Raw genomic sequence first — 25,578 nt, 5'->3', positions numbered from 1 at the left:
TTTTGGTTTTCTGAGTGAGAGTTAGAGGGTTGTTGTTGTTAGGTAGAAATTTTATCTTGTATCTTGTATCTTTTTTTTTTTTTTTTTTTTTTGGATTTTCAAGACAGGGTTTCTCTGTGTAGCCCTGGCTGTCCTGGGACTCACTTTGTAGACCAGGCTGGCCTTGAACTCAGAAATCCGTCTGCCTCTGCCTCCCGAGTGCTGGGATTAAAGGCGTATGCCTTTAATTTTTTATTAGAGTTAGTGTTTTGTTTTGTTTTGTTTTGTTTTGTTTTGTTTTGTTTTGTTTTGTTTTGTTTTGAGATAGGGTCTTGATAAGTAGCCTTGGCTGTTCTGGAACTCACTATGTAGACCAGGCTGGCCAAGAACTTGTTGCAAATCTCCCGCCTCAGCTTCTTTAGTGTTAGAACTACACATGTGAGCCAAATATGCAACTATTTGTTTTGTTTTTAAAAGTTGTATGTTACCACTTAAAAGTTTCTAGAGTGAGGGCTGGTGAAATGGCTCAGCGGTTAAGAGCACTGACTGCTCTTTCAAAGGTCCTGAGTTCAAATCCCAGCAACCACATGGTGGCTCACAACCATCTGTAATGAGATCTGACTCCCTCTTCTGGAGTGTCTGAAGACAGCTACAGTGTACTTACATATAATAATAAATAAATAAGTAATCTAAAAAAAAAAGTTTCCAGAGTGATTTTGAAACACTGCACAGCACTGTATGTTGCTTATTTGACTAGAGCTTTTCCATCTGTAGATTGTGATCCCTTTGCAGGGCAGGTTATGAAGACTGTTTCTTTAAAAACTTAAATGAAATAATTTTTTTAAGCACAGAAAAAATAAAAGAAAATTGTATATAGAAAACAAATATAACTGCATCAAAAAATTTAAGAGTGATTGTATACATCACATATGTATTGCTCTGTTTTGTATATGTGCATACTTGGTCAGGGTGTAACATGTACCACTTATTGTGGGGGGCTGACCAGAAAGAGTTCAAAAACGTTATACTTGCTTATTATAAGACTATGGAAGATAGAAATGAATGCCTTCCAAGGAATATTTGTTATTTTTCTATCAACTATCAAAGCAAGGAAGGAAGAATTTGTTTTGGCTTATGATCTTAAGGGATACAGTTTATCATGGTGGTAGGGAGCTCCATGACAGTCGGAGCGTGAGTCTAAGACCCCTTGCTTCTTGCCATTTCAGTGGCTGACATTCAGCTGATTTCCTCCTCATGCCCTTTGTTTTCAATCTGGGGCCCCAGCTCCTGGGATGGGGGCTACCCATACTTAGGCTGTGCCTGTCCCCTCAATCCTCTCTGGAAGCACCCTCATAAATACACGTCCAAAAAGATGTGATGCACAATGCCTAGTTGTTTCTAAGGAAGTTGGGAAAATCAAAATTAACTATCACAGAAGATAATATTTTGATAAAATAAGAGTGAGTAGATCTTCCAATGGTATTTTTACTTTTAAAATGCTGGATTGGGTTTTTTGCTCTTCTGTGAAAGTGGACATGATGGTTAATATTATCAACTTGACTGTCTGTAAAATCACCTAGGAGACTATCTTCTGCAAATATTTATGAAGGCGGTCTAGATTGTTAGCCTCCAGGCATGCCTGTGAGGGATTATTCAGATTGGGTTAACTGAGGTAGGAAGACCTGCTCATTCTGAGTAGCACAGTTCCATGGGCTGTAGTCCTGGACTAAAGAAAAAAGACAGATTGCACTGAGCAATCCTTCTTCCTTGCTTCCTGGCTGTGCAACATGACCGCTGCCTCATGCCAAGCCCTTCTTCCATTAACTTGCTTCTTGTCAAACGTTTAGTTTGAGAAATGAGAAAAGGAATTAAGATATTGGAAGTTCTTGTGCCAGAACATCATGCTGCCCAGATCAGCAGGAACTAAACTTGTTGCTTCTCTTTGCACAAAGAATTGTGCAATTTCCAGTGGGAACTCCCTGCTGGAGGTGGAGAAGCAAGGAAAAGAAGAGTGGAGAACGAGCCAGATACACAAATCTTTATTGTATGTCTTTGCTAACCTAGCACCTGCATATGGTTAACTCTGAGACTTTGTTGGAATCTTCCAAAGAGTCATTGTTGAAGATAGGGAATCATAACTTATTTTCATTAATTTCAGTTCAACATTTATACCAGTTTTGTGGTATGTTCCTGGGGTTGTGAAAATAAGACATGGTGTTAGACTTGAGGTGCTCCTAGCCTAGTTGGGAAACAAATGTCAGTTGCCAGTTACCTTCCAGTGTGTTGAATGTCAGCATTGTTCAGGATGCTACAGAGTGAGATCATAAAGCAGAGGAATTATGCTGTAAGGTGGTTTTTTTTGTTGTTGTTTGTTTTGTTTTTTCCTGAAAACTGTGCCATTAAATAATAAAGATCTAGGGCCAAGGAAATGATGGCTCATTGATTAAGAGTGCATGCTGCTTTTGCAAAGGACCCAGGTTCAGCTCTTAACACTACACCTACATTAGGTGAATCATAATTGCCTCTAACTCCAGGTGTACATGTGGTATACACACATACATGTAGACACTCACACATATACCTAAAATAAAACAAATAAATCTTAAGAGACTCAAAATAGGGATTTTCTTTATACAATTTGGGTAAGTCTACTCTGCTGAAAAAGAAAATGAAATTTCTGAGGCACTTAGTCTGTCTAGTCCAGTCATGGACCTCACTGGTTTGTGTCTTTTACTTTATTTCTGATGTTTTGTTAAATATTAAAATCAGTTTGGGACCTTTGTCACTGCCAAGATCAAGATGGCTGGGAAAATCTCCACCTTCCTCAAGAATGACTGGACGAAGGAGCCGCTGCTGGTAGTGTCCATCTCTGTCTGGGGCCTCGCTATAATTACCCCCATGGTTAGCCCACAACACCAAGTATGCTGGCATGATCAACCAGGCCACACCCTACAACTACCCAGTGCCTATGAGAGATAATGGGAACATGCCTGATATGTCCAGTCACCCACAGGAGCCTCTGGGCCCAAGTCTGCAATGGCCAAAGGACCTGTGAATGCTTCTGCTGGTGGAAGAGGCCCCTTCCCTGTTACCCTCCAACAAAAAATGTGAATCCCCCCCCCCCAGCAAAATCAGTTTTGACATAATCCTTGCCCAGTCTAGAGATGTATAAGATCATTTTAATTATTTTTCTTATAATGCCTTTTAAAAATAAAAGCATATACTAGGAGCTTGAGTATCTTTTTCTGATGGAACCCACAGTACTCTGCTTTTATTTTCTTGATCTTTAATATCAGCAGTAACTTTTTAAGACATGTGAAATCATGACTAATTCTGCAATAGTAATACCACCATAAGTCCCATACTCTATTCAGGGACTTTAACTCCAGGCCTTCCAGTGTGAAGTTGATTGACTTCTGTCAACTCCATTAGTCTAAGCCTGGTGTATGACTGTGTGAGTTGACTGAATCCAGACTTAAACTTTGATGTTTTGTATTTGGTTTTAATTTTATTTAGTTCAGTGTTTTTTATTCTTAGCTGACTTGGCTCTGAATATGCCCATCTATGGATTTGACCATGAGGATGTCTCCTCCCCTCCCCTTGAGGTGTGAAACAACCAGGCAAAGCATTTTCTCAGGCCAAGTTAAAGTCGTTTCTACTTCTGTTGTTGAGGCATGTGGTTGAGACATAGCTTTTGGTGTATAGTGGGTAGGCAGGGCAGAAACACTTAACCACAGATTCTCAGATGGGGAAAAAGAAACTTAGGCCTAACTGGCCTGACTCATGCAGTTTTCTTGCTGTTGCTGTAATACCTAACTCACTGGACTGATCTATTTGCAAGATCATAGCTTTCGATCATTTCTCGCTAACCTTTGGTTCACCATGCTTCTTGCGCTTTGGAGGGATTTTAGTTTATATGGGAGATGCCAGTTGAAGGAGTCTTTAGAAGAAGACTGTACCCCTGACCTCTCCAAAACCGAAATGGTTCATGCTTTCTTGTGCTTAGGCTCTCCAGAGGGCGTGCTTACCATCTTTGAAAGCAGTTTGCTGTATAACTTCTATATGGGCTCTATAATGGTTTGCCATTGCTCTTAGGAGCAGTTCTATGCTTGTTCAGTATCTGGTATTGGCTAGCACTGCGACCTCTGCCTCTATCAGTCTGTCTTCGATCCATCCTCTTACCTAAAGTTGGATGTTCTAGTTAGTCTGAATTTCTTTTGTTATTTCAGTTCCTCCAATGTGTCTTTCTGTCCTTTTTCCTCTGGACCATTGAAATACATTCTTCCTTTTGGCTTAGGGAACCTTTCCTATATTCCTTTTCTGGGTAAGCCCAATCCTTAAAGTCTGGCTTCTGGAACCCACTTCCTGAGCCTTGGACCAAGTAGGCTTGCTTCTTTTCCTAATAATGAGCTTATCATGTTGCAATTTCTTCTTACAGTCTGCTTTCTCTAGAGAACAACATTCCTTTAGAAGGCAAGCCCAGGAAGCTGCTTAAAATGAGAAAGACTTATACTGTCTTGGCATTTCCTAATATTTAAAGATTTATAAATTATTCTGAGGATAATATAATTCCATGGTATCCCTCAGGAATTTAAATAAGTATTATCATTTTTATAAACTACAACAAAGATGTGAATTTAGGCAAATTTTTCTTTTAAAGTATATTAAAACATGTATTTTAATATACTTTAAAATTTAATAACTCTTGTTAAATGTAAACTTATCTAGCAAATGATATACACTATTTAACTCTTGAAATAAAGTTTGTGAAGAAAGATTTGATTTGTAAAAAAAAATTTAAAAAGATATGTTTGGTTTGGATCAAATACACATTAATATACTTAGAAGTTTAACTATTTGTTCACTTGTTTAAAAAATTGTGACTGACATTATATCGCTGTGGGCTAGTTGGAAGGGAGGAAGACCAGATGTTTTCTTGATGGTACTTGTGTGTCTGACTGACAAGGGCACTTTGAATATTCTCATTGACCTCTGTGATCTTGTGATTCTGGTCATTACCTGCTTAGAAATACAAGCATAGTGAAGGTGATAACCTTATTTTCTACTTAAAGACATTACAGACTATCACACTTGTACATTTGCAGGATGGTCACATGCTGGATGCTGGTAACAGTTATGAAAGAGATTGTTGTAGCGGGCTATGAGATTTAGGAAAAACCTAGCTAGTTTTCGTTCTGACTGAGATAGTATTCATGGTGCTTGGCCAGTCCTGGGGCAACTGAAGCTTTTGTTCATAAAGTTTCCTCTTAAGAAGATTTCATTAATTATAAAAAATGCCCTGTGGGTATATACATTGAGTTCTTTTGTATCTGTCATAAATAATGGAGAGAAAACATTTGTCAGAATAGAACAGAGCTGACTGGATAATGCATCTCTCCTGACTTTTTGTGGGATTTCTTTTTAAAATTTTTAAAAGGTTATTTTTTATTTTTGTGTGTTTATCTATGAGAGTATATGCTTTGTATATGTGTGTTTCTACAAAGGCCAGGAGAGAGCATCAGACTTCCTGGAAATGGAGTTACAGAACATTGTAAGCCACCTACTGTGGGTGCTGGGAACTGAACTCAAGTTCCCTGACCAGCTGGGCCATCTCTCCAGCTCTTTTTTCTTTTTAAAAGGAATAGCTATTGACTTTTCGGGTGTTAGCAAACAATCATGACAATGTCTTGAAAAAAAAAACAAAACAATAAATTGTCTCAAATCTTATAAAATCTAAGCAACTCTTTGTTCACTAAGTGCATACTCTTTGGAGACTTTTTATATGTTGGTCATTAAGGCATCAAGATTTAACAGAGAATGAAACAAATTCTGTGTGTCATCATGGGGCTTATGTCTAGTGAGAGGAGAGCACAATAAATACCTAGAGTTATCCATATGTATAGAAGTTAGAGTGGACGAAATTAAAATGATGTTAAGATTGGCATCTCTCAGGTGGAATGGCTGTGAAGGCTGCTTTGAGAAGATAGCCTCTGAGCAGATAACTGACTAAGGTGAAGGAGCGAGGCATGCAAAAGTTGGCAAGTGTGCTTCAAGCTAAAGGGAGCCAATGTAAAAGCTTCCCTTAGCTGAGGTAGGGGTGGGCTTGCTTGTCTTATGGCCTGAGAGACCCCTGTGCCTGGGATGTGTAAGGATGAGTTCCAGAGACTGGAGCAGCTGGGCCCTGATGAGTGGAGCTGCCAGGTGTAAAATAGACTGCAGAGTAACAGGAGTGGAGAATGAGGAGTCAGGTAGGAACAGTGATTCAGAACAAAGTGATGTCACGTTACACTTAGCATGTAAGTAGAGAGTGAATGGCTAGGCTAAGAAGAGGTTGGATTCAGGATGCAATTTAAAGGCAGTTTCAGTTGACAGAATATGAAAGAGAGATGTCTCAGCAGTAACTGAAGGTTTTTTTGTCTGGTAGGTAAAAGAAGTGCCATTATTGGGATAGAAACCAGGAGGAACAGTGGCCAGGGCTTGTGTCAAAAGTTATAGTTTGGGCTTAAGTTGTGGATACCTGTTAAGAGAACCAAGGAGAGATGGTAAGTTGGTTCTAGGAGACTGGAGAGGTCTAGATATATATAGGAATGTGAATGTCACCAGGCACAGAAATCAAAACAGGAATTCCAGAAGCAGTTGTTTGGATAATTCTTGCCAATGAAGATTTCTGTGCCTTCTGAGGGAAGTAATAAGAGAAAAGCTATTAGTCATTTTCTTTGAGGAAGAATACTTGTTGTTTTCTTGTTTACTAAAAGCAGCTCGGAGTTTTTTTTATAAACATCAACTACTTATAGATAAGGACCAGTGGCCCTGGCAGAATGTGGTATTGCACATAGATTGAACATGGCACTCACCTCTGCTTTCACAACGCTGTGCACAGCCCCACTTACTTGCATTATTTCACTTTCTGTAGCTTTTTGTTTATTCCCCACTATTTTGCTAACTTTGAGGAAGAATTTTTGTCTGTGTAATCTCAGAGTACTAGGAAATAATAATTGTTTAATAATAATAATAAATGTTTATGATGACTGTAAGAAAAAAAAAAAAGCCTGAGAGCTTAGCTACTCAGGTTCCGGTTCTGAATCTACGACTAAACAGTGTGGTATTTCTCAGTACTCTTCCCTTCTCTGGGCTTTGCATCATACTTCTGTCCAGCAAGAATTTTTTAAAGCCCTGGAATTATTAAGTGTGTAGAAAGACAAGTGAGCAGAGGCAAGAGCATGACTTGGCAGGGCATCTTGGCTTTGTTTCCTGGGGATCAGTTTGGTAGGAACTGATTTCTGTTGGGATCAGAAGTCTCTGTAAGCAGAAATGGAGGAGAGAACCTGATGAAAGCTTTAATTGTATTCTTATATAACACCTTCTGGAAGGTACCGTGAATCAATATTCTTGAGGTAGCTGAGGTGACATCATATGTTTGTGAAAGGACTAAAAGCAGGTGAGGTAGATTTTGTGGAAAAGACTGGCGATTAGGTCAGGTTCCCAGTGGGAAGCATGGGCTAATATTATGTTTCGTGTTGGCAACAGAGCCTGTGGGAGTCTCAGCACCTGTCTCCAAGATGCCCGTGCACCAAGAAGGGAAGGATGCACCTGTGTGACTTTTCTAAAGAATGTGTCTCTTTTTTTCTAATCTGCCTTTCCACTCCCATTTTTCCCTTAAATATGTGGTATTTATGACTGAATTTGAGAAGGTTCTGGAATATGGAGATGAATTTTGGAAGGCCAAAGAAATGAACTCTTATTTCAGGATTAAAGCATTAGGGAACATAATCCCCATCTGAACCTTGATGAATTCACCAGGTGTTCTCTGAATCAAGGACAGTGTCCAGAGGACTGGTTCATCTGCACTGGAAGGCACTATCATTTAAAGGCTACATGAGTGTCAGTGAAGCAGAGCCTTGACTACTTTTGCTAAAGGATCAGCATTGCCCAATGATACCCTTACTGAAATCCATCAGCATCTTTTCTAAGATATAAATCTCTTTCTGACTCCCAAGACATGTGTAGTTAGTAGTGTCTCAACTGTAACCAGGCATGGACAAAGAGGCGAAAGTGCCCAGGGGAAACTCTGTTGGCTATGTCTGCTGATTCTGAATTTGAACCTAAAACACCACTTGCTGTGGTTCAATTGGGTACCCATTGAAAATAGTTGAATAATAATGTTCTAGCCAGTGGAATTTAGTTATGACCAAGCCTGCTGCCCAGACATACTACTTGGACAATTTGCTGTAGTAGTAATATTCAATGCAGAACTAAGTTCACTCTAAAAGTGGAGAAATAGAAACCAAGAATTCTTTATGGTGTCTATTTGGAGCCATTTCCCTGTTAGTTAGTAGAAAGGAACTCAATTTCAAAAGAATACACTGTACCAGTTGGTGGAGTTAAAGACATTCAAGTGTGTGTGTGTGTGTGTGTGTGTGTGTGTGTGTGTGTATGAGAATGAGAGAGAGAGAGAGAGAGAGAGAGAGAGAGAGAGAGAGAGAGGCAGGAGAGACAGAGAGAGACATAGAGAGACAGAGACAGAGAAAAACAGAGAGACAGAGTCAGACAGAGAATTCACATACCATAAAATTCATTCCTTTTGGTGTCTGTGAGCCTATTTCCCTGTTAGTTGGAGAATGGTACTCAAATTCAACAGAATGCATTGCACTATTTAGTGGAGTTAGATGTGTGTGTGTGTGTGTGATAAAATTCACTTCTTTAAATCGATTCAGTATGTTTTCATATACTGACAAAATTGTGCAAAAGCAAACCAGCAAAGTTAAATTTTGATTTTAATCAATGAATGAAATAGCAAAGGTTGCTCTTGAGCACATGCAACTTGCTTAAAAACTTCAGTCCTTCTTGCAAGGGAAGCTAATTTTTTTTCATGTGTTATTTTTAAATATGATAGAAAAAAATAAATAAATAAAAAATAAATATGATAGAAAAACAGTCAGTTATTTTTCTTAAGACTTACAGTGTGATTTATTTCTGTTGTTGGTTATATTTGACTCTTAGGTTTATTGGAATTTACTTCTGTGAGTGTGTTAGATAGTAAAGAATAGCCGGGCAGTGGAGGCGCACACCTTCAGTCCCAGCACTTAGGTGGCAGAGGCAGGTGGATTTCTGAGTTCAAGGATAGCCTGGACTACACAGAGAAACCCTGTCTCAAAAACAAACAAACAAACAAAGTCAAAGCATAACCAAGACTTAGGTGCCCAGAGGAGAGTACTTCCAGCACTCCTCCCTTCATGTAGCTAGTTCATGGTGACCTTAGTACTTGGTACTTTATAGATATCCAGGGAGCTTTCGTAGCTCAGAGGCAGCTGCACTTTTAGAAAGTATAGCTTGGCTTCTCCTGTATAGTCTGGAGAAAGAAGCTTAAAGGGCCCTGTCATCTCTGTGAACTACAAAGGAGACTTGTAAAGTCTTGATTTGGTATGGTAGAGCATGATGTGAATAGTGTGTCTTTGAGTGTGTTCACATGTGCACATGAGCACTTGAGCACACAGGGAACTTTGAGAAATTCCTTGTGCTTTTATAAATTGCCCCTTTTTCTTTCTGCCCTTATGGTCATCCAGAGTATGGAGGGGTCTCCGGCCTGGGCACATGGCCCAAGTGTGCTGACAATCAGTGCCCTATTGTTTCTTTCCCCTTATGTGCATGGACAGAGGCTGGCACAGCTGCCTTATTGAGGACCACTGTTTGTTGTAACAACAGCAGCAGTACATTCTGTCTTCGAAGACTGGACCCCAGGGTAGGGGGGGCCAGAATCTTTCTTACTGCCTTCTTCAATGTTCTGAGGATGATAACAAGGGAGAGACTTCCTTCTAGGCATGTTGTAGGGGAGAGGTACTATATCACTGCCCAGTGATAGGTGGTGACTATTAGTAGTCTCCCCTGGGTTGGGAAAGGGATATCACTTCTCCCCTTCCCTTCAGGATGTGCTCACAAAGGAAGGGAAGGACTTTTTCTGAAGTTGCCATGGAGCACAGATCTAGGAGATAGAGAAGATCTCCTAGAGAGATTACTCAAAATATGTGATGGCTTATAAATCAGTGACCCAGCCTAAGCTTGATCTTGGGGCCCTGAATCTTACTCAGCAGGAAGATGAAGTTGAGATTCCAAAAAATTAAAAAACTATTCACCCAGAAATACTGTCATTGAAGTGTCTGCTTCTCACTTCTTTAACAAGTCAGATAAAGGTCAAGTTAGCTTCAGTGGTGTCTTAGTTTCCTGATGCTGTGACCAAATATTTTGATAAAAGCAATTTAAAGAAAGATGGGGTTCTTTTGGCTCAAGGCAGCAGGAGCTGGAAGCAGCTGCTCACATTGTGTCTGCAGGCAGAAGAAAGAGAACAGTGAATGTTGGGTTGCTTCCTCATTTTATTTTGTTTAAGACCTTAGCCTTTGGAATGGAGGCACGCTTAGTCAAGGAATCTCCCAACCTAAATTAACTTCATCTAGGTTATACTCAGAGATGCGTCTCATAGATAATAATAGACTCCATCAAGCATTAACCACCATAAGCCCTGTTAGTACTGTTTGTATGGCCCTTCATATATTATTTAATAAACTTTCAGTTTTTCTCATCTGAAATATCTTAGAAACTAGTAACTGAGTTTTTCTAATCTGAAATATGTTAGAAGCTAGTAATGGAAATAATTAAATGAGCTGTAGTGTCCACACACTTTATGTAATGTGTTTAGTAAATACAGACCCTTTCTGTAAGACTCAAGAAGGAGGTGCAAGGATGAGATACAGCTCATGCTACACTGATTACTCATTGACAATTCAGCAAGGAATCTCATGCTGGCGAACTTCTAAGACACATTGATAAAGCTCACAGGTGGCCCCTGTGATGTATTTATATTATGGATAGTACAATTTCAGAGCAGCCTACTTCTTGAATTACATTAGTATCATGGGACATTGTCTATAGTTCCCACAACAGTCTAGAATGTTTCTGCATTCCTGGATGAGAGGTTATTGAAATGTAGTCTTAAGGGAGTCATAGATGGCTCAGAGGGTCTTGATAGCCTCAGTATACTTCCATCTCCCTTCGTGTCTTTGTTCCTGAAAAGCTGTTTTACTCTAAGAGATGATTCTTATTTAATGGACAAGTTTTAAGTAGTATTGATGACCCACACATGCTCGCTACCCTCAATTTTCCTACCTTCTGGCAATTACTGCTAGCTTTTCATTAATATATGTTGATGCTTCTGGGAGTGATCATAACAAGGGTTTTTACCCGTAAGAAACCCAAAAATGCCACAGGAACCATATTCCTGACATGACCTCCGTAGATCTCTTGCACATGCGCACGCGTGTGCATGCACACACAAACACACACAATCTCCTATACCCCGTTGTAATCAGACTCTAGAATACACAGAACAAGAGAGCTTTGATGAGTGATGATGTAGGCAGCTTTTCTGTGAAGCATTCTGCTTGCTCAAGACAATCCTGCAGTGCTTAGTTTCAGTTCAGGTTGGGTTACTTGAGGGCCGGCCAGCATTCGAGGTTGGCAGGAGAAAGAGATGAGGAAGAAGATTGCTTTTGGAGATTACCTAGGGTCACTTGCAAAGAGCTAGCTGTGTCTGTCATATACTGATACTTACAGAAACAGAAACCTTATAATAAAGAAGGTAGGAATAGATTTTGGATTTTAAGTATTCTAAGGCAAAACCCAGTGCACCTTTGTCAATCCTCGTTGCTTTAAGAAAGGACGTTACAAAGATTTCGGCATCATGGCCCTTATACTAAAATTTCATCTAGGGCTTAGATAAAAACTTCATACTTCTCTTTCCCCATCTGCCAGTGCTATGGGAAATGAATTAAAGCATGTGTCATAATATAGATCCTTCCTTTCAACCTCCATTGGAGGCATGCTAGGAGGTGAGTATGCTGGCAGAGAAAGGGGATGAAAATAATTGCTCTATTTTGATGCTAATGGGGACTGGATGTAAACTAAGCTGGACATGCACTGTGTGCCTACTCTGGGCAATGAAGCTGCCCAGTGTTGGCAGGCTGTGTGCCATGACTGCCAAATCTCTTATCAGTAAAACATGTAGTATTGTATTCAAGGCAGATCCAGTTGCATCTGAAGCTGCCATTGCTGTGGTTCCACAGTGATAGCTTTGCTAGCCCTGTGCAGGAACTGGGTAGAATTCTGCCAAGCAGGAGCATAACTGGACATAGTTCTACCTCTGACAAAGAGACTATGAGGCAGGTAAGGGTGGAACAAATGAGAAATAAGTGAAAAGATCTAAGGCCGACTTAAAGATAGGTTCTTGAAGATTCACATTCTGTGATATTGGAAACCATAAAACCAATTGACCTCAAATGTGATTTTCTAGAAGTCATGGTGAATATTTTGTTCTTGGTTGCTGCTATTTGACCTTAGGAAGGCTTCTTTCTACCTCCATGAAAATATAATATCCCTTTCCCTGCTCCATAGTTGCTGAAAAATATTTTGAAATGATGAGGAAAAGCGTAAAAAATAAAGGTAATCATTTGCTTAGATTTGAATCCCAGCTTACTGGGATTTAACAGTTTGTCTTCTTTAAGACTCAGTATTTAGCTGGGCGTGGTGGCGCGCACCTTCAATCCCAGCACTTGGGAGGCAGAGGTAGGCGAATTTCTGAGTTCGAGGCCAGTCTGGTCTACAGAGTGAGTTCCAGGACACAGGAACACAGGACACAGGGCTACACAGAGAAACTCTGTCTCGAAAAACAAAAAAACAAAACAAACAAACAAACAAACAAAAAAAAGGACTCAGTATTTAGTTTTTAAAATGGGGTTAACATGATTCATCTGATTCTTCATTTGGGTTCCTGGCCAGAAAAGAACCCAAATTCTGGATGGGATTAGCTCCAGTAAATTGCTTTGTAAATATTTAACAGTGACTATTACTTTGTCTCTTATGCAACTTATTCTACCTAATTGAACAGATTCTTGGTTACAAATAGTTTTCAAAGGTGGTCCAAAAAGAGGTGCTAGAGGTTTTTAGAGGTACCTCATAACATAGGGCCAGTCTCACAGGCTATTTACTAAGGGCTTTGATACCCCAGGGTACAGGGAACAAGTGAATGGAAGGCAGGTATCTGTGTGTACAGTGTATATTTAGAGCTGTCTGTCTGACCACATTCTTCTGTTTTCTTGCAGAGATCAGGGCTCAGCTCACAGAGCAGATGAAATGCCTAGATCAGCAATGTGAGCTCCGGGTGCAGCTGTTGCAGGACCTGCAGGACTTCTTCCGCAAGAAGGCTGAGATTGAAATGGACTACTCTCGAAACCTGGAGAAGCTAGCTGAGCGCTTTCTAGCCAAGACACGGAGCACCAAGGACCAGCAATTTAAGTAGGGACTTCATGCACATTGCTTTTAGAAACTTCGAAAGTGAGGTCTGGGGTACAAGGAAGAAGAGGGTACTACCACTTAGATCCAGGTTGATTCTAAAGTTGTTGAAAGTCTTCAAGAATTCTTCCTTTTCCACATTACTCTTAAGTGGCAGTTGTTTGTCTAAAGCAGATTAAAATACATGGGGGAGCCAAGCTAGTGAGTTTTATACCTTTCCTGTATGTCAGCCATTGGTCGAAGAGGGGTGTGTGTATGTGTGAGTGTGTGTTTGTTTTATTACCATCTGTACATATATGTGGCTAATAGTAGGTTTCATTATGATGTATATGCATGTATATACTGTATTTCAGTTATATTTACTCCTACCACTACCATACTACCAAACTACCCTCTCCTGCTCCCTGCCACTCCTACCAGTTCCCTTCCTCTTCCCTAGCTATCCCCAAAGGGAAGATTTCTTACACATTCATGCAAATAATACCTGATTGCACATCCCTTGAACTCCTTCCTAGTGCTTTACAATATGGCAGAGAGCAAGCATTTCCTTTCCACATGGCATTTTAATTAGGGTGAGGAGGTGGGGAGTAAATAAATTACAATCAGGTAATTTGATGTTGAGGTGAATGCTGTGAATGTGTAATGAAAGTGGTGCAAGGACTTCAAGGGGGTCATTTCTATTCCTTTGACCATTACTTTATGCTTGATGCATTCCAGCTTATTCCTGTCTTATCTTACTCAGAGTAATAATGCAGTTGTTTGCCCCCCCCTTTTAATTCCATCTAGGTACTGTGCTCTGTGCTGGTTCCTCTGGGAATAAGATAAGCTTTGGAATACTTGGTTAACAGGGAAAAGAACTATAAACTATATAGAAAAGGGGGCTTTAATAGAGATGGAAGAAAAGAGATATTTTCAAAAGCCGTGAAAAACAAGGTTAAGTAAGTAGAATAGGTCCCAAAGGATAATGCTTTGATAGCAAGCATAGAATTTCACATTTGACATGCTCTGTGGTAATGAACCTTTGAGTATATTATGTTGAGAGACAGACCCAAGGAAAAGTATGGGCAAAACTGTGTGTGTGTGTGTGTGTGTGTGTGTGTGTGTGTGTGTGTGTGTGTATGTGTCTGTGTATCTGTGTGTCTGTGTGTCTGTGGGGGGGGTCTGTGTATGTTTATCTCTGTGTGTGTGTGTGTATGTCTGTGTCTGTGTATGTGGGGGGGGGGTCTGTGTGTGTATCTGTGTGTGTGTGTGTGTATGTCTGTGTCTGTATATGTGTGTATTTAAATCCAAAAGAAGGATATTAAATTTGGGGGGTAGTGCATGTAAAATTGGATAGCGTATAAAACAGAGCAATAGGCGCGTGTTTGTGTTAGTCAGCTTCCGGTTACTGTGGCCAGATAACTAAGACAAATAAACTATGAGGAGAAAAGTTTTCTTGCCTCATGGTTCCAGTGGTTTGTAGTCCATAGTTGTTTGATCCTATTTTGTGGGGTTGGTGGTGGCATGTGACAAGAGCATGTGGGGGAGGTCTGTTCCTTTGTGATAGTCAAGAAGCAGAGAGAGGATGGGGCTAGCATTCCATCAAGGACAATCCCCCAGTATACCAACTTCCTTTTCCTAGGTCCTACCTCCTAAAGAATCTGCTACTGTCTAGTGGTACCACAGCAGTAACAAGCCTTTAACACACAGCCTTATATGATTGTACTATTCAGAAATTAAACAAAATTGATAACTGATTAGATGAAAAGAATCTTACTGGTCAGAAGTAATCTGATGTCTCTAACTTGGAAACCAGAGTAATTGTGGTGTCTTTTATAAACATGCAGGCATCAAGGAAATGGGTGTTTTAAATAGTGACTCTGCTTTGAGCATGTTGAGTTTGAGGCATTGTAAGAATTTTATGTTCCCAAGTTGAGATGTGGTACTGCCAAGCCAAGTGGTTTTGAGTGGGAATACCTATTGAAATCTGTAGTGTAAACGATATTGTAAATGTAGAGGAGAGAAGAAGAACCAAGAGCTAAATAAAAGCCTAAGGTTTAGGAGACCTCCCAATGCTGGTAGGCAGTAAACATTTTTGGTAGGAGAAAGGAGAGTGCCTAAAAAGAGTGAGTAAGAAAGTTGGTCCCTCCTCCCTGGCAGGAGGGAGGTGACTCAGGGAGTTAGAAATGTTTGAAGGAGTGGCTGATCAAGTCAATTTCAGCAGTTTCTTACTAATACTCTTGGGCTCAAGGCATTCTGAGAGAAGCAGAGCAGGGGGTGGCTTAGTGGTTAAGAGTACTTGCTGCTCTTGAGAGGATCCGAATTGGGTTCTTAGACCCCTATCAGGCAATCTAGAAATCTGTTGCCCTTTTCTGGCCTCTATGAGCACTGTACTCAATTACAACACACACACACACACACACACACACAAATGAAATAAATCCTTTTTTAAAAAAAGCTTGAAGACAAAAAGCTTTCTTCTCTCAGAATGGAACATCTGAATTGCTGGGGTTTATAGGTCAAAAATGGTCACATAATAGCACACTTACATGGTATAGTGTACTAGAAGAGGCATTGGCTGAGTTGTATGGACAAATGCACTTAATAAGAATAAGATGCTAACCCCAGTGAGCATCTGAAGAATCCACAGAAGTGGCTAACTTCTGTCTTGTCTCACTAATGTGCTGATGGGGCCTCTACTTCTCAGTTTAACACTATGGATGGAATCTTCATTTTGCCATCTCCCCTCATTTCTGTGTGCTCAGATGTTTGTGTACTACAGGCATTGCTGCAGACAGCTGTGCTCCTGCAACTGTGCTGCCAGTTTGTAGGTAGCATGAAAAAAATAATGGCCTTCTCATTTCTGATCTGTTCTTGCTTGCTTGCTTGTTTGCCTACTTTTTTCTTTCTTTTGATGCAGAAAAGACATTTTAGTCATGACTAGTTTGATTAAGACAGGTGTGACTGCTATAGTAGACTTTATGTAATGTTAGCTTATGCAAGACAGGTGCAGATTTTTCTATATATAACAGTCTATTAACCAGTCAGGACTGCATCAGGCTCCTTATCTCACCTCTAGAGTGTCGTTTATTGCTGTATATCCCAAAGTAGCTCATTGTCACGATGTCAAATTTCACCAATTGGGTAAAGCAACAGGGCAAGAGGGAAACATGTGTTTATTCTTTAAAGGTATAGTCTGGAAGCAGCTCATACATGCCTTAACTCATCCAGCCAAACACTACAGTCACATGGTTATCTACATTGTTGGGGGATGGGGTAGACAATATATTTATTAATTTGGGTGACCTAGAAAGAGGAGTTTCTATCACTATAGAAGGGAAAAATATCTGTCACATTGAGGGACAGTGTTTATAACATTGCCTAGGTTTCATGGTGTGTGGAAGGACAGGTGTGTGAAAGAACAATGCCCCCCATCATACATAGTGCACATAAAAGAGTAATTTGTTCTGGTTGAGGCCAAGGAAAAGAGCCTTTCAGAAGTTCAGTGGTTAGGAATGGAAAAGTAAGACTGCCAAGGCTGTGTATCTTTCCTAAATATTTAATATAATTGACACAATGGAAGAAATTGGAGAATGAAGCATTTTAGATAGAGAATAGTGTTACCATCAGCCCTGAGGTGAGAAAACCATGGCTGGTGGATAACTTATTTGCTTTTCTGAACTATATGAACTATAATATTGAGTAAATCTGGAAAAAGTAAGCCAGATTATAGAGGTTTGTAAATACTAGCCTATAGAGTTAGGGCTTTGTTCTGTAAGTATAGAGGAACCACTCACAATTTCTGAGCAAGGAACTGAATTATGTCCATGCTTTAGCAAGGACCTAGATGATTAAGGCTGGGGAGATGTCTCAGTGGTTATGGGCACTGGCTACTTTTTCAGAGGACCCAGGTTCAATTCCCAGCACCCACATGGCAGCTCACAACTGTCTATAACACCCTATCCAAGGGATTTGACACCCTCATACACACACCACACACATACATGCAGGCAAAAATAGCAATGCAAGGAAAATTAAAATAAATAAATCACTTTAAAAGGAAAGAAACAAAGAACCTAGATGAAAGGACATAGAAGGGATATAGGGTAGTCCATTGGTGACAGTAGTAATGTGAGCCATCAAGTCATGCCCTTGGGAATAGAAAGATTGAGCTGAATGTAAAGGCAAGAATCACCTGAGTCAAACAAGCTGGGACAGAGAAAGCACTTTTTGGTTTTCTAAACTTTGGAGTAGGAAGTATACTGTATCTTCATTCAGCCAGCAAACTGTAGCCTCAATTTTGCTGACTCTATGACTGGTCCCAGAATAGCTCATTCTCAGCAGGCACTTGTCACTTCCCCCAGAGCTGTAGCAGCTGTTGGCCCAGTAATGCCATGAATTTGTCTGCCTGTGCTGCCAGGAGAGCAGCTGCCAGCAGCAGCTCAGATAGATCCCGCTCTGGGATGTGGAGTTTATTCAACTTGGGATGGAGCAGGTTGGCCAGAGCTGAAGACAGTACACATGGATTCATCCCACCTTTTTCCAGGCCAGTCTCTTACTCTGGCTCCATTTCAGCCGTTCATCCTGGGTTAGGATGGTTATTTTTGTTATAGTTTTAAGTAGCTGCATTTAGGGGCAAATGTTGCTGAACTCCTTATTTTCATTTTCTTTTGGAAAAAAAAAATTTTCCTCTGGAAGTCATTACCCTGTCACCCTGTGACTGTGCTTTCTGTTCTTTGTTCCTGTTCACCTTTTGTCCTTCTCCACATGGCTCAGTGAAGATATCCTCACTAAAGCCCTTACAGCATGACTCATGTAAAATCTGACCTGATGGTCCCATCCCTCTGCCTCAGACAGTGAAAGAAGCTGTAGACAACTATACTGATTATTCCATTCTACCTTCTGCTAAGTAATGTGGCCTCCCTGTCCACTGATTGTTACAGCCTTGTTTGATTAAAAGTGGAGATAAAATCTTATGTGACAGTAGGAAGCCTTCTTATGGAAGATGTTTTGGCATTTTCTTTGGCTCTTTGAAGAGCATAAATTTATTCCTATTTGTTGTTGAGCCTTTGATTGTCTCTTTAAGTGGAATTTGTGTTAATATTGCCCCACAGGATTCTGAAGGATTATAATTAATAATGTGCTGGCTTTTTTCTTCTTTTCTTTCAACAAGCTTGCTGTAAATTACTTTTCAGCTCATTTGGTTTTGATCTCCTGCTTTTAATAACTAATGTCTTTGTTTTAATTTGAAGTAGTTTTTCTCCCCCACCCCTACCCCATGTGGAGTTTTAGAGAAACACCATGCTTGGCTATCCTGCTGTGCTTCTTACATAGACCTTATGCTATTTTGTAGCCTGTTGTCAATATTTTCTTATCTTTTCCTTCTCCTTAATAAATGTTTGTTGGACATTTTAAAATTATATTCTAGACTCTTAGAGAAGGAAATTAAAGGGACCTTAACTTAGGACTACCCCCTCAAAAAAAAAACCCATAAAAAATAAAAAAATATTTTATTTTTGGTAACATTAAGTTAGCAGTGCATGAAGGTTGGGCACAGGCAAAGTAACCCTGCCCACCTGGTTCCTGTGAGTTGTTACTCTTGGGAAGGTCGAAGGAGAGCCTGGCCTTGGGATCTCATGAACTAGGAGAGGCTAGAGCACTGGTTGTTCTTCCAGAGGACCCAGCTTCAGTTCCTACCACCCATATGATAGCTCACAACCTCTGTAATTCCTGTTCCATAGGACCTGATGCCCTCTTTTGACCTCTAGGGCATCAGGCACACACATAATATATACATGTAGGCAAAGTACTCAAACACACAAAAAATATAAAGTAATAGAATTTTGTAGTATTCAACTTTCAGTACTCCCTTCAGTGAAAGAATAAGTACACAATTAAAATTCTTGTAGAGTCCATGTTCTTGGTCTTAGGCCTAACCTATGTATGTGCAGGTTGCTGCAGGTACTTCCCTTTTTTCTGCTAGTGGAGTCTTCCTTCAAAGTCAAGTTCAAAGCTATTTGCCACTCTCACAAGATGACATTGGGTTGAAAGCAGAGTCTGCTGACCATAGAGAACATTACAGCTCTGGTTGCAAGAGAGAGAAAAGTGGAGAACCAGAGAAAACAGATTCTCCTTGAGTATGGGATCATCTAAGGAGGGCAGCAGTAGGAAAGATAAAGTTGCTAGAAGGGAGCACTCCCTGACTTCCTGGGACTTGCACATCATTCACTGATCTTGGACATATTTGGCAATTGTTTGTTTCCCCCCCGGCCCCCCCCCAGGAAAGTTTTGCCCAGATGTAGCAGCATCTGGTGTTAAGCATGGGTTGGCTTCCCTTCCCTGTGGCTCAAGTTACTTTTTTATTGAGAAATTAACAGGAAATTCCTTGGTATGTTTTCCACTAGCCCATTCCATATAGAACTTTAGGTGATGGTCGGTCCTTTTTAAAGATGGTGTTAACATCTGGCAAAAGAAGAAGAGACTGCAGAATGCTCAGTCCTAAGTGAAGCATATATTCTGCACTCCCTCCTTCTGAAGCTCAGGGAGCACTGCAGAAGAGGAAGTGGAAAGAATGTAAGAGCCAGTGGATGACTACAAGAAAACAGTATCTCCTAGACACAGGGCAGCTGCACATCTGAACTCAATGTAGTTGTGACAATATATACAAGACCTGTGCAGACCAAATTAGATCAAACCCCAACATGGAGATGGGAGTTGGACACAAAATCCCTCCCTTTGCCATGAAGCTATTGGCAGTTGTTAGGAAAGCTGCTGGGAAAGGGAGAGACAGTGTTCTCTGAGTGTAGCTCCTATTAAGTTAATCATACTCTAGTGAAGACTACTACATCCAAGAATATTTGGGCAGCACAGCACAAATTGTCTTGATTTTTTTTTTTTAATGATGCCAAGTTGGGTGGATAAGAACAGGAATAGAATAGATCTGGGAAGAGTTGAAAGGTGTATGAAGCTCATATGGGACTCCCAAAGAACTAATGAAAAATGAAAGGTGTTGGGAAGGCTCCTTACACAAGGACAGAGAAGAATGGGAGTCATCAGAAGATAACTTGAGTGTGGGCAAGACCGGTTGGTTGACCACTGTTTGGAACTGAAAAATAATTTTGGTGCAAGCTTTTTAGGAAGCTTTGCAATTTAGTAGAAAAACAAAACAAAAAAAGCCCCCTGAGCTTTGAACCAGGTAAACTTGAGTCTAAACTTGATCTCTACTGCTTACAGCAATGTGATTTTGAACTAGTCATTAAACCCCCTTTAGCCTCAGTTTCCACATCTCTGAAGTGTGGAGTAATACCTTGAAGAGTTGTTCTCATGATTGGATATAGTATGGGAAATACTAGGCTAGCATCTGCACTAAGTAGATATTCAGTAGAAATTAGCTGATAGAATTACCACTGTCACAGAAGAGTGTAGCAATAAACTTGGGTTTTCTGCAAAGAGCAGTGAGTCCTGACTAGGTAGATGATCTGTTCTGTTCAGCCTCCTGCAGTGCTTTCCATGGAGACCAGCAGGCCACTGCAGCAATGAATTAGCTATGCTGGAAGCAGAATATGGTTACTGGTTTCCAGATCTCAGGAAGCTTCCACACTTGTACTTAAATGGCGTTATTTCATCCTCCTGGGACAGAGAATGATAGAGGGCAGGTCAACAGCGAAATGTGCTTTTATGAGCATTTGGGAGGATGCTGGACTTCCAAGAGCTTCCTATGCTTCCTAGGATCTGACACTAAAGGGTCAGCAGACCACACTTCAAGCTTTTAATTCCCCGGGCAATAGCATGCCCTTTGACAGCAGTACAGGGGGGCAGGGAAATTACAGGAGCGTCTCCTCCTATAAGTATTTCAATAAACCTAGGGAGCAGTATGTAGCTCCATCTCTGGATCTTTAATTCTTAAGAACTCACAGCCTCACAGCCAATTAGATGCATTGTCTTTGACCCAGTTCTCTTTTAAAGACAAAAGCCATGCTTTGGTATTGGGAGCTGATTGTGAGGTGGGAAGGCTTCCAAGATAAGAAGAAAAGACAGCTTCTGCTATACAGACTTTATTTTTTTATTGTTGATTGGGGAAAGCCAGGCAGGCTGTAAGAAAATAATAGCACACATCCACACAGGCACATGAATCTAAAAATAGAATCCTATTTAAAGCAGGTACCAATAGTTCCTGAGAAGGGGGGATAGGTGGAATATTCAGGAAAGGACTCGTGCTTGGTTCAGTCACAGAAAGGAAGAAGATAGCACAATTATGTTCTCAATTAAATTTGGTCCCATGTTAACTGAAGTAAAGACTTTAATATCTACGTCCTGTGCTGTGATGAAGTATCATACTGTGAGGAGATACAGAATCATGAGGGAATGGCTCAGTATTAATGAAAGATTTAAGGAGGTTGAGAAAAAAAAGAGTTCGGATTTTTCACTGCAGCAAGATAATTTTATTCTGTTAGCTTCTGTTTCTTCTACTTAACTGACCCTCTGCCCCTTGGGTCTGATGTTCTGAAAGGATCAATGAACAGGTTTGCATCTTAACATTTTTGGCACATGGTTAAGGACTCAGGATCAGAATGAACCGAACAAACTAGGATTGTGTTCAGTGGCAGGGTGCTGGGCTGTATTAATCTAGTTCTGCTTAAGCGATTGGAACAGGGCATCCTTGCATGAAATTCAGACATCTCTCCCTGGCAGCCTCTGGTGTCAAAGTAGAGGTTGTAGAACAAGTCTGGCAGCTCTCAGTCTGAACCTTTGTAAACAACAGATGTTCCTAACTAAGTTCTAGGGGTGGAGGTTGAGGTTTCTGTTGATGCTTGAAATTCTTTGAATTTATAGGCAGCGTCTTGGGGATTCAGCAAAAGGAGGAAGTTGTAAGGGACTGATTTTGCAATGTACAGGTGGAAATGCCTCTGACAGATTTCCTTGGAACATAAAGCACTATTGAATGGACTCTGAATAGAGAGCGAGGTACCCAGGGAAGCAGGCATAGTTAGGAAAGGCTGAGCTTCAAAGGCGTATTGATTTCCTGCCTTCCTCCCCTTCAAGCTTGCTCATTTGTACACATGTGACTTTGTTAGCCCCTTCCTTGTATGGATAGAAATGTGTGCCCTTCCTACTACAACATTTTCTGACAGCTGCACAGCATAGACTTTCATTAGTACCTTCAAAGGAGTTTGGATCTTTCAGTGTACAGATTTCTGGGTTATGGGCTTTTCTAGGCTTTTTTTTTTTTTTTTTTTTTTTTTGAGGTCAGCATCTCACTCTTGAACCCATGGTCCTCCCTCAGCCGCTTAAGTACTGGGGTTGCAGGCATGTACCACCACATGACACTTTTCTTAGATTCTGAGCTTATTTTTTGTACTTTCTTGGTGCTGCTTTTGTGAGATTCCCATTACATCATTAATCACCTTCAGTTATAGATAGTAAGACTTAACAGCAATTTCAGTTCTGCCCCTCTATCTTTGTCCTCCCTTCCTTTTTGTGGCACTAGGGCTGTAACCTATAGCCGCACATCTGCACACAGCTAAGCAGGTGTTCTGCCTCATTTCCAACCCCGAGGGCTGGCTTTTCTTTATCCCTATCAAGTACATGGTACTAAGCAAAATGAGTGCTTAGAAACTTTATACTTCACAATGCAGTCAGGAAAATATATGTCTGTAGTGTAATACAAACTTAAAATATGCTTAGAAAGGTTCTCACCTTTAATCAAATGAAGAGAAGACAATATATCAGGTTTGGACAAATGTTTGTGCCACTCTAGTTAGCCAGAAACAACTGTTTTCATAATCTTTGGTTAAAACCATTTGTTGTTTGGGGACTATTAACAATACTCTTACATTGTTAATAATTCTGGAAAGCAGGTCACTGGTTGTTTTGTCCAGAAGTTTAGGAAATAAATAGAATTTCCTAGTTGGCTTATTTTTTTAAGCAAACATTATGAGCACTTACTCTTTGCTAGGGATCTGCTAGGAATGAAATAGAACCAGAAGATTAAGCTGACGCTTTAATAGTAGAGGTTGCTGATTAACATGAAAAAGTGTAAGTGTGTGTGTCTGCATTTTTGTGTTCTGATAAGGCATGGATCCAAGATGAGGAGCCCAAAATGTTGAGGGAGATGAGGAGCCCGAAATGTTGAGGGATGCTTTTAGACACTCGAATAAACACTTGGCTTCATTTCATCATCAAAAGTGAATAATTTTGCACAGGTTCTGCCCAGGCTTTAGAGTCATAGAGAGGACTGACCTCCCCTTTTTTCAGGAGGCTCATGGTGCCGTGGGGGAGATAGGCTTATATGAAAAAGCAAAGTAACATATGCTTACTGCCAAAGGAGAGGTGAGGAAAATGGCTTCACTTTCTCCCAGAATGGAATCCTTGATCATTTTTTTTATTTTGACATATTTTATAATTATAAAAAATGTAAAAATAATACAAAAATATCATATATCAGTTTACCCATATTGAAAGTAAGATTAATATAGCACACATTTGTTTAACATACTTCTCTTACTTTTCATGTGCAACTTTCAGTGTTTGTGTTCCTGAGGCGCTTCAGAATACATTTGCAGACATGGTGTTCTTTTATCCCTACGTACTTCAGTGGGTATTTGTTAAAAAGGTCATTGTTTTCTAACATAATCACAGTGTACTTGTCAAAATCAGATCATGAAGATCACCATGATAATACCTAATCAGTGGGCATCCAGATTTTACCAATTATTTGAAAAGGAAAGTTCAAATTGTGTAGATCTTAAGTTGGCTTGTCTCTAAATGTCTTTTAATGTAGAATAGATCTTGAGCCTCTGTATTTTATTACACTGGCTTTTTTTTTTTTGAACATTTGACCCAAAAATTACTACTTAATTTGCTATTTCTAGAATGAATTATTTTTGTTTGTTTTTGTTGTTGTTGCTGTTGTTTTGAAACAGGGTTTCTCTGTATGATGATGGCTGCCCTGGACCAGGCTGGCATCAAACTCTGAGATTCACCTGACTCTGCCTGTGCCTCTGCCTCCTGAGTTCTCAGACTAAAGGCAAGCATTACCACCACCCTTAATTTTCTATTTCTGGTCTTCTGATGATACCATCTGTGATTTGATTCAGGTAACACAGGTTGGTAGGAGTACCATAGAGGTTGCTGTCATGGTTTTCTCAGTGTGCCATGTCACTTGCTGGTGATGACTCTGTTACTTGTCCGTCCATTAAAGTGGTATCTTTCAGTTTTCTCTGTTTTTGATATAATTCTTAAAGCTACTCTGACATGTGGAGACATAATTTTCATCTGTGTATAAATACTAGTAGTTTTGGTACTCCAAACTACTAATATTTGGAGGATGATCACCAAAAAATCATTTTCCCAATTCCTCTAATTATGTTTATGTTTTCCAGGTGGGATTTTGTAGAAGCAGTGATTTCTCACCTTTTTTTTTTTTTTTTTTTTGGTCTTGTTTATATCAAATGTGAACTGGTAGATATCTATTTTCTTTAATAGTTTATGATCCCTGAATATTTTTATTTACCTTCATGTTCATGGTGTCCTATACCTGATTGCTGGGTCTTGTGGCCTTATGAAATCTCTCCTATCCTTTTATTGAATACTTTCATACTGTGTGGCATAAGATGGTCCAGGCTCAGACTGAATTTTCCTTGTTTCTGTTCTAGAAAGCCATTTCTTTAGAGAGTCCCAGTTGCATTTAGTAAGGAATTAAATCTAGAAACAACAGTTGCTTATGCGTGCTATTTTTTACTGGAGTTTTTAACTATGTAGAGTCACTGTCAGCAAAGGTAGTAGTAGACAGATCAGATGTAAGGTCAGAAACCAAGTACTTTTTCTTCTCCATTTATATTTAGATTCTCTTCTGCTTATGGCAGGACTGCATTCTGATAAATTCATGAAAAACTGGAAGTGTAAGCTGAAAGTGCATTTAATACACTTAATAAGCTCCATAACTTAGCGATGTAACACACTCTAGAGTATTATTTACATTTGTGATCACATGTTGGCTACTGACCAGAATCACCAAAGATGTCATACTGGTTATACCTAACCAGGAAGAGATTTAAAATTCAAATTTCAAAAATAGTTTCTACTGAATGCATATTGCTTTGACACCATTATGAAGTAAAAAGAAATTAAGCTCAACCATCATTAACCCAGACCTATATAAAAGCCTGTGAGTTTGCATCAGTCATCAGTTCTGTTTTACTGCCACATGCTCTATTTAAATGTCTCCACTCTGCATATTTGTAGTTTTTGTCTGAGCAGTGAAGAATCTGGTTCTATTATCCA

At 39.9% G+C, this 25,578-nt stretch overlaps 1 protein-coding gene and 1 pseudogene across 6 annotated transcripts in view; both read left to right on the top strand.

The window, feature by feature from the left end:
• The window catches only part of Srgap2 (SLIT-ROBO Rho GTPase activating protein 2), a 239,620-nt gene that overhangs the window by 82,810 nt on the left and 131,232 nt on the right, over positions 1–25,578 (top strand). For all 6 annotated transcript variants that reach the window (XM_029477380.2, XM_021172064.3, XM_029477361.2 and 3 more), the window contains exon 3: positions 13,128–13,320. In XM_029477380.2, coding sequence (XP_029333240.1) covers positions 13,128–13,320 — 193 coding nt within the window. The remainder of the gene's footprint in view (positions 1–13,127; positions 13,321–25,578) is intronic.
• Positions 2,671–3,091, top strand: LOC110301587 (NADH dehydrogenase [ubiquinone] 1 alpha subcomplex subunit 3 pseudogene; annotated as a pseudogene).

Source organism: Mus caroli, unplaced genomic scaffold (assembly GCF_978045245.1).
Source record: "Mus caroli unplaced genomic scaffold, Mus_caroli_1 scaffold_1, whole genome shotgun sequence".
Lineage (NCBI taxonomy): Eukaryota > Metazoa > Chordata > Mammalia > Rodentia > Muridae > Mus > Mus caroli.
Note: the sequence above shows the minus strand (reverse complement) of the source record. Positions and strands in the feature narration are given on the sequence as shown.